Below are 12483 nucleotides of genomic sequence, written 5' to 3' on the forward strand. Positions count from 1 at the left end.
TGCTTAAGATTCACTTCACCACGTGATTTACCAGTTGTTTGTGCCATGGACAATCCTTGTCTGCTACTGATGTGTTTCAAGGCTATCATCCACGGCACTGTTTGTTGAATGTCATTAGCCCCAAAGATATCTTTATCTCTAGCTGTTTGACAGAGGTAAAACTACCCAAATGAGTCATGGGAATACTGTATTGGAAAAAATTCCATGTTAGAGTAATGTATGAAAGGGAATGAACTTGGAAGTAATGGTGGAGGAGAGTGACTATACTCGGCTTTAAATATCTTCAAATGTGCTTTGTTACATAATGCAAAGCATTTTAAAACTTGTAAACCTGTCATGGATGAGAGGCAGGATCCAAGAGCTGAAACTCAGACCTAGCAAGCATAGTTAGGTGATTAAAAAACCAGCGTTGAATGCCTTATGAACAGAGACAAAAACAGGAGCCAAAGGCACTCGACCGGCCAGTAATTCCATCAGCCAAGAACTGCCAGTTGGATCACTGGCGCTGGTGGTCTGGGGCTTCCCCTTTCCCCTCCCGTGGAGGTGGGGGGGTTGTGGAGATGGCAGCCCGGCGATGTGATGTCATGCTAATTTGATAATTTTGTTTGGGGAGTTCTGTCCACTCGTTCGGTTTTCGGTAGCAATATTTTCACCAGAATAGGGATTTGTTTTGGGGCGCCAACCTTTCTGGGTGCCTATCCCGGTCAATGGCAGACATAGAATGCTCCCAACCACAGGGGGGGGGGTTCTATAGGCCCTTGCTCCTCGTGCCTCTCTGAGGGGGTCAGATTCTGGTTCGTGGTCCCCGGTAGGCAAGAACTCCAAGTACTTTGATTCCAGAAAGTTATACATATCCATTCAGCCTGGATAGCTCCGGGGAGCCGACAAGGCTTCCCCCAAGAAAAGTTAATGTTACTTCCTCAGGCCAGTCAACTACTTAAACAACTGTCTTTTTCCAGATTGGTGGTACTTATGCCAAGGCAGTGATCCTTCCTCCAGAAGTTGCTATTGGTGCTATTGGCAAAATTCAGGTAGGTTGTTCATATAAACTGTGTGATATAATTATATATAATGTATATATTGTGATGGTTTCTGAGATTAGCGTCCTTGCACCCCCAGTCCTTGCCAAGGCCTCGTTAATAATAATATAATATATAATATAATATGTTGACCAAACCACACACTAGAAGATGGAGACAATGTTACGGTCCGTCCTGGACCATTATTAAGTCGATTGTGATGAGACGAGGGAGGCAAGGGCATTAAGTAAGGCTCGAGAGAGATGAGGAGAAAGAAAACTTACAGAAAAGTAAGAGCAAGGCAAAAGGTACAGAAAGGATAGGTGTAAAAAAGGGGGGGTAAGGGAGTGATAATGGAGAAAGAATGGGAATGTAAGAAAAAGAAAGAGAAAAAGGATGGGTAAGCTTATGTTCAGTTGTGCTTGTTAGAAAGTTTAGAATATTTGAGAATGTACTGTGAAAGGGAAGAGTCGACAGCAACAAAGCCAGGACTAAGGTTCATGTTGGGTAGGTTGCGTATCAGAGCCGATTCAGCATGACGGTGTTTGAAGAGTAGAGGCAGGAAAGATTTTAGAAAAAGACCAGTCAATAGAATGATTAGCATGTTCCCATTCTTGCTCCTATTAATACCCCCTTACTCCCCATTTTTTACGCCTATTCTTTCCGTACCTTTTGCCTTACTCTTGCCTTCTTGTAAGTTTTCTTCCTCCTCACCTCTCTTGCCTTACTTAACCCTTGGGAGGCACTTGGGGTTATAGCCTTCAACACCGCCAGGCACAAGAAAAGAATTAAAAATTTAGCTGGTAAATGTGTTCAATTGCCTTGACCCTGACCATGAGAAAATACAAACAAAAAAATGTATTTTACTTACCAATGATGTAAATGAGTCGATAAATGTGATGATGACATCGTAGATTGTGATTTCTCGAGCAGCGTGCATCCCCGTGGCATTCAAGCAGCCAGAGTTGCCACAAATTTATTTTTGCGGCATTATTTACAGTGTGTAAGGCGTATTTTACCACAATTTTTTCACCGATATTGTTCAATATATTATCACTTTAAGTTGCATTATAATACAACTGTCATACATTCAATATACTCACATTTTAGTGTATTAACCCTTTAACTGCGCAACGGAGAGCCTCAGTAGTGAGTGAGCAACCAAGGCTGGCACTCGCAGCATGAGCGTACAGCTCTGCTGTTCAGCGTGTGACCACAGCATCGCCTAATAATGTCAAAATATATATATAACCTGTATTATTTTGCCATGATAGTATTATAGAAGAGCCTGAGTGTGATAATGACTGGGTACAATGTTCAAATATCAGTGATTCAATGTTCTTCACAATGTTCACAGCGCTAGCCACAGCACCACAGCATTATTTCGTCCATCTAGGAATCTTCAAATGACTTCTTTGGTTCCTTTTCAAAATAAACTTGTGGTCAATTATTCATTTACAGAAATTAGTGACCAGGATTGTGGTTATAATTAGCATTGTAAGTAGTATTGTGGAAGGAGGAATTTTGGTGCGGGAGGGAGGGAGAGAATTGAGGTAGCCTTACTGTATGGCAGCCACCATACCATACTAGTTTTGCTCACCATACTAGCTTCGTGGTTCGCTATGGGGAACACACATGTACATAGGTATATACAGTGTGTGTGTATATAGAGTAATAACAGCAACAGGAGTATGTTGAGTGGAGCTATTTTGGTGAGGGAGGTGACATTGTAATCTTAGCGTCGTCTGCTGTGTGATTTCTCATGCAGTGTATGGTGGCCACTGTACTGTTTGGACACAAGACTGGCTTATTTGCATAGTTCTGGTAAATAAAACATGTAGATAAGTATATATAACATGTGTAAGTAGTGTAATAAAAACAATAACAGTATTGTGGGAGGAGCAATGTTGGCGAGTAAGATGTTGGAGTAAGGGAGGGCCTGTCTGGGTGTGGCTGCTCACACTCGCGATGTTCTGAATGTGTTGATGGTAAATGTATATAGTGTGTGACAGTGTTTAGTGTGTACATATGTTGTAAATATACATAAATGAACGTGAAACATTGGTGTGAATAACTGTATGATGGGAGGAGCAATGTTGGCGAATACAGTGTTGGAGGAGTGAGGGAGGGCTGGCTGGGTGTGACAGCTCACACTCGCGGTGTTCTGAGTGTGTTGATCGTGAATGTATATAGTGTGTGACAGTGTATAGTCTGTAAATAGATTGTATATATACATAAATTAGCATGATACATGGTAAATATGTGCAACATATGTGTACACAAGTGTCATGCACGTAACAGTGTCCTTGGACAGTACGGATGTTTTACTGCCATAATGTAGTGTATGTGTTCATTATACATAGGATTAGCACGTAAAAACAAATAAAATGTATTTGGAACTGTGCGAAAAAAATGAACTAAAATATATTCGTGGCAAAACGTGCACCCCGCCCCGGGCGCCCCACCGGCCCTGGGAGCATACGTCACGGGCGAACGGGGAATGATGGCGTCACGTGCCACCTTATGGACCCCATAGCAGCCAAAGTAAGTACAATTTCGAAATTCCGTTGCTATACCCATATACAGGGAGGGGTTTTTGACACTTTCAGAACATAAAAAAAGAATTTTTTCCCAAAAATTTATTTCTTGCACACTGGGGGGTTGTCATATTTATAGGCCGTGCAGTTAAAGGGTTAAGCAGGTATCAAGCCGTGTCACAATTGTGTGCACACAAATGTTTTCTTTTACAGGAAATATAAAATGTATTCTGATTTATTTTCAATATACACACTCACTCAATATGTACATGTTTTGGCACCATTATTGGATATTTCAAAGTTTTGGAGAGTGTGATACTCTTTGGAGCACTTGACACAAAGGAACGGCACATGCTTCGCACCATGTTAGCACTAATTTGTTTCTGTGACCTCTTTTGTGTTACACACAAAACTTAGTACCCAGATGAGCCACAGAGACGTTAGAAAGAATTTTTTCAGTGTCAGGGTAGTTAACAAATGGAATGCATTAAGTAGTGTTGTGGTGGTGGCTGACTCCATACACAGTTTCAAATATAGATATAATAGAGCCCAATAGGCTCAGGAATCTGTACACCGGTTGATTGCCAGTTGAGAGGCGGGACCAAAGAGCCAGAGCTCAACCCCCGCAAACACAACTAGGTGAGTACACAATGCACGCTTTCCAGTTTGTGGTAAATTGTCTATTGCATGTACTTGAAAGCCCTCCCTGTAAGCCAACCTGGGTATAGGAGCATGGTGCAATACTGGGTTCTAAATGGGTCTTTGTTTGCCAAACATGTTTAGTATTTGTGTCACAACAGCAAAACTAAAGGCATGGTAATTTCGTTTACCACCTGTTTTCACCAGATACATATTGTAACTGTTCAGCGTGGTTTTCAACAAGGTGAAAACACATTTTCTTGGTTCACTTCCCTGTTTTCAGTACACACTCGACAGCAGTAACCATCATGCCACACTTATCAACCAAACACATGTTTGTTATAGTCCATAACACAATCTGGTTTATATATTGGTTGTTTTGTGGTTTTGTTCACCTTGCCACTGTTCACCATTATACCAGTGTTTTTGTCAACATGTTCACTTAACGCCTGTCTTTTCACCACACTGAAAGTGTTTGACCAGTTTTTCTTACCTGGCACTCACCCACTTCAATATCATTGTCAATCACCGGCATTTTCCTTCGTTTCACTTTACTGTGCCACACATTCCAGTTCTATTATCAAGCAAGAACCTAGTTAGCAAGGGACTTGTATAATAGTTGTATATAATAAGTGACCCTTGTTCAGCCATGGTGCCCGCAGTGACTTCACCACTACCTGAGAAGCCATGTTGGTCATTACCAGGAATGTCTACATTGGTACCAGAATACATTATCATGTGTAACACAGTTCCTGTTTCACTGTCACAAATTACACAGAATTTCAATCCAAATCTGTGACGTTTGGAGGGAATATACTGCTTGAAGGCAACACGTCCTTCGAAAAGCACAAGGGATTCATCAATCATCAGCTTCTGAGCTGGTATGTAGAAATCTCTGAACTTTCCAGTAAGTTCATTCAGAACGTGCCTCACCCTCCACCCACCCTCATCATCCTTTGTCTCGTCATCATTACTTGCAAAATGAAGATGCCTGAGGATTATCACATGCCTGTCTCGAGACATATATTTGCTGAACAAAGGTGTTGGAACACACTGGTCTTTACTCCAATAATCTGTGAGGACGTATTTGACACAATGTTTCATCAACATAGTGACAAAAATATACATTTCACCTACATTTGTCTCCTTTCAATGCCGTAATCATAAATGATCAAATAACTCCTCACTTACAAGGAGTTTAGGTGTATATTTGTTCGTTTCGTGAACAATATGTTCCATGAACGACTCATCAAAATGTGCAGTAAAGAAGTCCATTACACACACATCCTCACCAGTGTCAGGAAAAAGGTCTGTAATCCTAACATCTGTATTGTCAAAGGCAGGAATTTGTGGAACAAAATCTGCACCATCACAACACAAATACACCTGCTGTCTTCCGAGACGCAACAGCGGTGTAATGATCTGTGCAGACCATAGCTTCTCCATTTCCCCTTTTTCCCCTTCCCCTTTTTCCCTGTCCCTTCCCTTATTCGCCCCGTCCCCCTGTTGACCGCTCCTGCCATATAACTACTAGGAGCCGGTCGGCCGAGCGGACAGCACACTGGACTTATGGTCCTGGGTTCGATCCCAGGCGCCGGCGAGAAACAATGGGCAGAGTTTCTTTCACCCTATGCCCCTGTTACCTAGCAGTAAAATAGGTACCTGGGTGTTAGTCAGCTATCACGGGCTGCTTCCTGGGGGTGGAGGCCTGGTCAAGGACCGGGCCGCGGGGACACTGAAGTCCCGAAATCATCTCAAGATAACCTCAAGATCTCAAGATAACTAGGGTCAAATTACCCTTAGGCAAGTGGTCAAGTCACTTGTCCCCTCCTGTTCCCCAATCCTATTTCTCTAATACCCCATTCGGTTGTCTCCCAGTCCTTCCAATCCTCCCTCACCCCCAATCTGTTCCCCCTCTCCTCCTGTCCTCTATACCAGTGACGAATTGAGGGGCAGTTCACTTAGGGCCATAAAACTGTAGTCTCAAATTTCACGTCGGTAGCTAAGGCCTTGCGGCTGTTTGGTTTCCTGTTGTAGCGTGGGAACGGTTCAGAATTCTACGGGAATAAAACATAACTTTCAGGGCAGGCCTCTAGCCTAGCCAGGGAGGCCTTTAGTGGGCGGAGCCAGTCAGGGTATTTGACTGGCCTAGAGTAAGACTTTGAATCCATTGGCTCGAGTCTTGAGAGGCGGAGTCTGTTTGGGCCTAAGGAACTAGGCACGATAATACACAAAGCGAGAGGGGACGCAAGGGTCTCCACTATCGGACCCGAGAGCCCCCGGGGGGTTTCCCAGGGCCCCTAGACTGGGTCTGCTAAGGGTTATCCCAGGCAGGGCACTGCTAACCGGCGCCCCAAACTACCAAGCAAACTGCTAAAGCTGAACCCATGGGACGTGTCCACCCGTGAGGGCGAAGCAGGGGGTGCCACCACACAAACGAACCTAATATAAGGGGGGGGAGGGGAACACAAGGCAGACCCCCCTACCAGGCAAAAACAAATATAAAAGAAAAACCACACAAGTGGACAACGTACCCAATGGGAACAGAGCCGGCCGCTGTCATATGTGAAAACTAGCTACACAGTACTCTGCGCCCCACCAGTGCTATAACTACCACTTACCCCAAGGTAAACAAGGAAGTAAAACCCCCAAACATTCGGGGCGGCCAAACGCCAAGCAGCGAAAAGCCAACAGAGATAGACCCAAGGTGACTTGTGGAAGGCAACCCCAAGCCCCAAGGGCGGTACTTACAGGGCACTCAGGGAAGGTGACCCTAAGCACATGCAGCCCGAGTACCTGAGAATACTACTCCCAGCTCACACGACCACCGTAAGAGCTGCAAACAAGTCACAGCACTGAGACAAGACCGGAGCTGGAGCCACACGACCGTGCATTATCCCATCAGCCGAGGAACTGAGGCCGGGATCGCCGGCGCGGGGGTCTGGGGCTCCCCCTTCCCCCTCCTGGGGAGGGGGGAGCTGCGCAGACATGCGGCACGGCTCGTATGACGTCATGCTTGTTAGTTCGTTTTCCTGAGGGACTTCTGTCCACTCGTTTGTCGATTTTTGTTGTTAACCAGAATAGGGGTTTGTTTTGTGGCGCTTACCTTTCTGGGTGCCTGTCCCGGTCGATGGCAGATATAGAATGCTCCAAACCACATGTGCATTTCTATGGGCCATTGCTCCCCGTGCCTCTCTGAGGGGGCCAGGTTCTGGCTCATGGTCCCTGGTAGGCCTAAAACTCCACCCACATCGACTGATGCAAAATAGTTAGGGTATCCATATCAGCCATGGATAGCTCTGGGGAGCCTCCAGTACTCACCCAGAAAATGGCGTTTAATTACATTCAACGCTGGTTTTTTCTCTAACTACAATACAGTACATATGTTTATCTTACCTTTATGGAGAACTCTTGATGGCGTATGGAAGATGGTGAGGAGGGGGGAGGAGAGGTGTTACTGTTTGGAAGGGGACTGCCCTTCCCTTATAACATCAGGCAGTGAGGATTTCTCTGGGGTACACATTCTGGCACATTTTGCCTGCATACCACTAGGACCTGCTTCTGGTTCACTGCTTGATTTTCTCACTGGAAATTGTTCCATTGAAGATTGTTTTACCCTTCTTTCCAACACTTGTCTGTAGTGAGGCATCACATTGTCATCAAAAAGATCAGTGTAATGGGCTGTTAAAGCTTTATCTGGGTGATTCTTTTCAGCAAAACTTTGCAATCCTTCCCATACTCCACACATTTTCTTAATTAAGGAGGAAGGGACATCCTCTAATGCCACTGCCTTCTCCTCTGAAGATTTATTGTACTGCCTAGCTAGTTCAACAACACTAGTACCATTTTCATGGTTTACATATAACCTCTTGTTTTTCCTCTATGGTCATTCTTACATGTCTTTTCATATGTTGAACCTTACCACTGACTTTCTTGGGACCCATAGCATGATATATAATAATCAGTTTTATGTTCAAAAAATAAAAAATCACCACAAACGAAATTACTTATAGGCGTGATCATCACTAAGCGGGCAGCTCTAGTAAACTGAGGCAGGTTGGCCCGCGTGACCGGGAACCACATGCTCGGTCGACCCAAAAGTGTACCAACAAATATCGTTAGTTGACGACACTATCGTAAGTGGAGTCGCATTTTTCTATCAAATTTATATCATAACTCGAAATTATTGTAAGTTGGGGCAATCATAAGTCGAGGTGCCACTGTATATACATTTTACTGATTTTGCGCGTTCACAGGTAACTTGGCCGACTTTAGGCTTTGCTGTGGAAAGTCACTCCAGGCTTTTAGACCTTCTATGCATATACCCCTATAAAGAATTCTATTGTGAACACGACGATACCAAAACGAACGATGTAACACGAGAAATAAGGTGAGAAAACTGAAACGAATACAGTACAGTATATACATTTTACTGATTTTGTGCGCTCATGGGTAACTTTGCCGACTTTAGTCTTTATACTTTGTTACTGGTATTGCTTATATATATTGCAGTTGTTATTGCTTATATTTGTCTTTCTATTTAGAGCATTTTATTGCGAATAACTTGATACTACAATGAACACCGTTGCACAAAAATGTCTGTTAGCAAACTGTATGTGTTTGTCTGGTGTATTGGGTGTGGCAATGAGTGTGGTCTAGCGGGTAAGGATTCGGCGACTTTAGAGGTTGTTGCAAGTTCCCCCCCCCCCCCCCCTGTTGCCTAATTTATATGCATATGTCTGTGTAGGAAATTTTATTGCGATCACAGTGATATAAAAAAGAACGAAGTCGAACAAGTTTGGACTTGATAAACCTGAAAAGAGTAGCAATATGTTCGCGCTGTTTGGTGTGCACGGCTAACAAACGCCTTAGTTTTTTATTTGGTGCCGGCATCACGTTAGCTTTGGTGACATGTTATACGTATGTTCCTCTAGAACATTTCATTGAGAACACATTGATACCAAAATGAAACGCGTACATCGAAAATTACGGTCAAAAACATGAAGAGAGAGTAAACTTTTCAGTAGGGGTGTAGCCGATGTGCAGTTGGGGGTGCGGTAGTGGGTAACCCTTGGGCAACTTCCCATGGTCTTGCGGGTGGGGTGCGCCCATGTTTTGTACTTTATATTCATATGTCTGTGTATGGAATTTTATTGCGATTAGTGATATCAAAATTAACGACGTAGAAAATTCTGGGGTTGACAAACCTAAAAAGAGCATAAACATTTCATCGGTGTTTGGCGCTCACGGCTAACGATCACCATAGTTTTTTATTTGGTGCGGGTCTCACGTCAGCTTTGGGGAAATTTTATATAGTGTAAGTGTTATGGTAGTGTTCTGAGCACTACTCTCTTGTTGTTCTCAATGGTCTTCTTTCCTCCCTTCCTTTTGGCGTCTTTTCCGCTCTCTATGTAGACGATCTTACCCTTTGCTGTCGGGGTGGTGATTCACCTCTCCTTCAACGGCGGCTTCAACTTGCGATTGATGCCATGTCGTCTTTGGCCACCAATCATGGCTTCAAGTTCTCTGCATCTAAGACATGTGCTGTGACTTTTACTCGGAAGCGTGTCATTCTTTGTCCCTCTTTGTCACTTTATGGACATCCCCTTGTATCCATGTGGATTCCGCTAAGCTTCTGGGGTTAATCTTTGACACTCGTTTGTCTTGGTCATCCCATATCTCTTGCCTCCATGCTGAATACTCGAAGGCCCTTTCCCTCCTTAATTAAGGTTTTGTCCCATACTTCTTGGGGGGGCAGATAAGCTCCTCTCTCTACATTCTTCACTCATCCTATCTAAGCTCAATTATGGTTGCCCTGCTTACTCATCTGCTTCTCCTACTCTTCGCCGTCTTGATGCTTTGCACCATGCTGGGTTGCGCCTCAGCTCTGGTGCCTTTCGTTCGACTCCCGCCCTCAGCTTGTATGTTGACACTGGATTCCTCTCTCTCCAGGACCACCGGGATTGCTACTCTCTTCCCTGTCTGGCACGTCCTTGCAACATCCTTCCTCTCACCTCTGTCGTGCTTTGACTTTTACCCCTCCTGTAGTTTCTATTCCTCTTCACCACCTCCCTCTTTCTGTCCAGCTATCTCGCTTACAGGTCTCTCTTTCCATTTGTCTTTCTCATATTTCTCCTCGTATTGTTCCTTCCTTGCCATCGTGGAGGGTCGTCCTCCCGAAGTTTTGTACATCCTTGACCCGCATTACTAAAGCTTTTGCTCCTCCTATGGTTCTGAAAAGCCTTTTTCTTGAGCACTTTTCTTCACACTCCCGCTTCGTTTCCATCTTCACCGATGGGTCTAAGTCTGTGGACAGTGTGGGCTACTCCGTTGTTTTTCCTGACCGCACTTATGCGTTGCCTCCTTTCGGAGACTAGCATCTTCACAGCGGAACTTTATGCTATTCTCCATGCTCTCCGTCTCCTGCTTTCTCGTTGTCAATCCTCCTTTGTAATTGTAGTTGACTCTCGTAGTGCCCTCATGGCTCTCGGGTCCTTTCATCCTGTCCTTCCGGTAGTCATCGAGATTTAACATTGGCTGTTTCTTATCTCTAGTAAATTTAAATCCGTGGAATTTTGCTGGGTTCCCAGCCATGTATGTGTTTCTTTAAATGAGCGTGTTGATGCTGCCACTAGAGAGGCTATCCGCTCTTGTCCCGTTACCCGTAAAGGTATTCATTTTTCCCACTTTTACCCAGTTATTCATTCCTCCATCCTTGCCCGTTGGCAGAGTTGTTGGTAACAAACTGCGTACTCTTAAGCGTTGTGTCCCTGTGGCCTTCCTCCTACCAACTTAACCGGCGGTGGGAAACGGCTCTAGCACGGTTGCGTCTTTGCCATACTCGCTTAACTCACGGTCACTTAATGGAACGCCGCCCAGCTCTTTATTGTCCAAATTGCATTGTCCCTCTTACCATCGTGCATATCCTTGTTGAAGGTCCTGACTTCCAGAACGAGTGTGTGTCTTGCTTTCCGACTGCCCCTCGCGGTCACTTGTCCCTCGATAGAATTCTTGGTGAATCGGATGCTTTTGATATCGTTCGCCTTATGCGTTTCTGTTCTCATATTGTCATCCTTGGTGATATTTAGCACCCTCTGATTATTCCGCACATGTGATGGTGCTACATAGCCTTCCTGGTTTGGTGCCTACTTTTGATAATTACTTACTTTTAATGAACATTGGTATTTCCAGTGTACCAATGTAAATTTTCACAATCAATATTTGTATTTCTGACTAACGTTAAGAATGGTTACAATTCTGTCTATACGGTATTAAATAAGTTTATAGTGATTGGCATGCAATGTCTACAAGCTTTGTTCACTATATTTTACCCATGCTGTACATTCTCTGAGTCAATACCTTCTTTTCCCATAACAGTTATCGTTTTGTACATGTGTCAATGACAACAATACGCAAAATAAATAAGTAAATACAAAAGAAACTGGCGTTGGGAAATAATTATCATTTATGGCATTTAAAGTTTTCAAATAATTATTCCCCATCAAATCAGCATAGGAGATTAAGATGTAAAATAATCTCAAATTTATCAAGATTGCTAGATTGGTAAATATAAATATATAATGGTGTTTAGTACTGATTAGTAAACAAACTTAACATATTTGTTCCCACTTTAGGCTCTGCCAAGGTTCGATGCTGCAGGAAATGTAAGTAAAGCATACATAATGCAAGTGAGCTGGTCAGCTGACCATCGCATCATCGATGGAGCCACCATGGCACGATTTTCCAACCTCTGGAAATCATTCCTAGAAAATCCAGCAAGAATGATAGTTTATATGAAATAAAAAATAACTTGTTTAGGATTAACAATATATTTGGTTGGCAGTAGCCTTTCAAGTTTAATAGTGAAGGATCTTATAGGTATTAAAATGTTTTGGGGCAATATGCATTTATTTATCCTTATTATACAATCATTATTGCACATTTAACTTCAGCATCCTAACCACTGACCTAACTTGTGCGAGGCCGAATATATGCACTCTAATGCCTGATTTCTTGTATGTACAATACTAGGCCTAGGGAAGGTTAAGTTGAGTGCTGACATCTTTTTTGGTCCCTTTAAAAATTAAATAGCACAAAATATGGTCTGCAAAAGTCAATATTTTGTACATTTCATCCACAGCCACTATTGGTATTATAATTTTGGAAGGGCAATGTGTGCACATCATGAAGTGACCCATGTACTGTATATCTAAGGAAGTTAAGAAAATCAAGTTTTTGTATTCTTGATTTATATGGTTTATAGGCAAGTGCAGTTTATTACAAATTGA

General features: G+C 43.4%; 1 protein-coding gene across 2 annotated transcripts in view; it reads left to right on the forward strand.

Moving 5' to 3' along the window:
* The window catches only part of Dbct (Dihydrolipoamide branched chain transacylase E2), a 68387-nt gene extending 56292 nt beyond the window's left edge, over positions 1-12095 (forward strand). For both annotated transcript variants that reach the window (XM_045760626.2, XM_045760627.2), the window contains exons 9-10: positions 960-1031; positions 11830-12095. In XM_045760626.2, the coding sequence (XP_045616582.2) occupies positions 960-1031; positions 11830-11997 (240 nt within the window). In that variant the 3' untranslated portion in view covers positions 11998-12095. The remainder of the gene's footprint in view (positions 1-959; positions 1032-11829) is intronic.
* The last annotated feature ends 388 nt before the right edge of the window (positions 12096-12483 follow it).

This window comes from Procambarus clarkii, chromosome 63 (genome assembly GCF_040958095.1).
Source record: "Procambarus clarkii isolate CNS0578487 chromosome 63, FALCON_Pclarkii_2.0, whole genome shotgun sequence".
Taxonomy (NCBI): domain Eukaryota; kingdom Metazoa; phylum Arthropoda; class Malacostraca; order Decapoda; family Cambaridae; genus Procambarus; species Procambarus clarkii.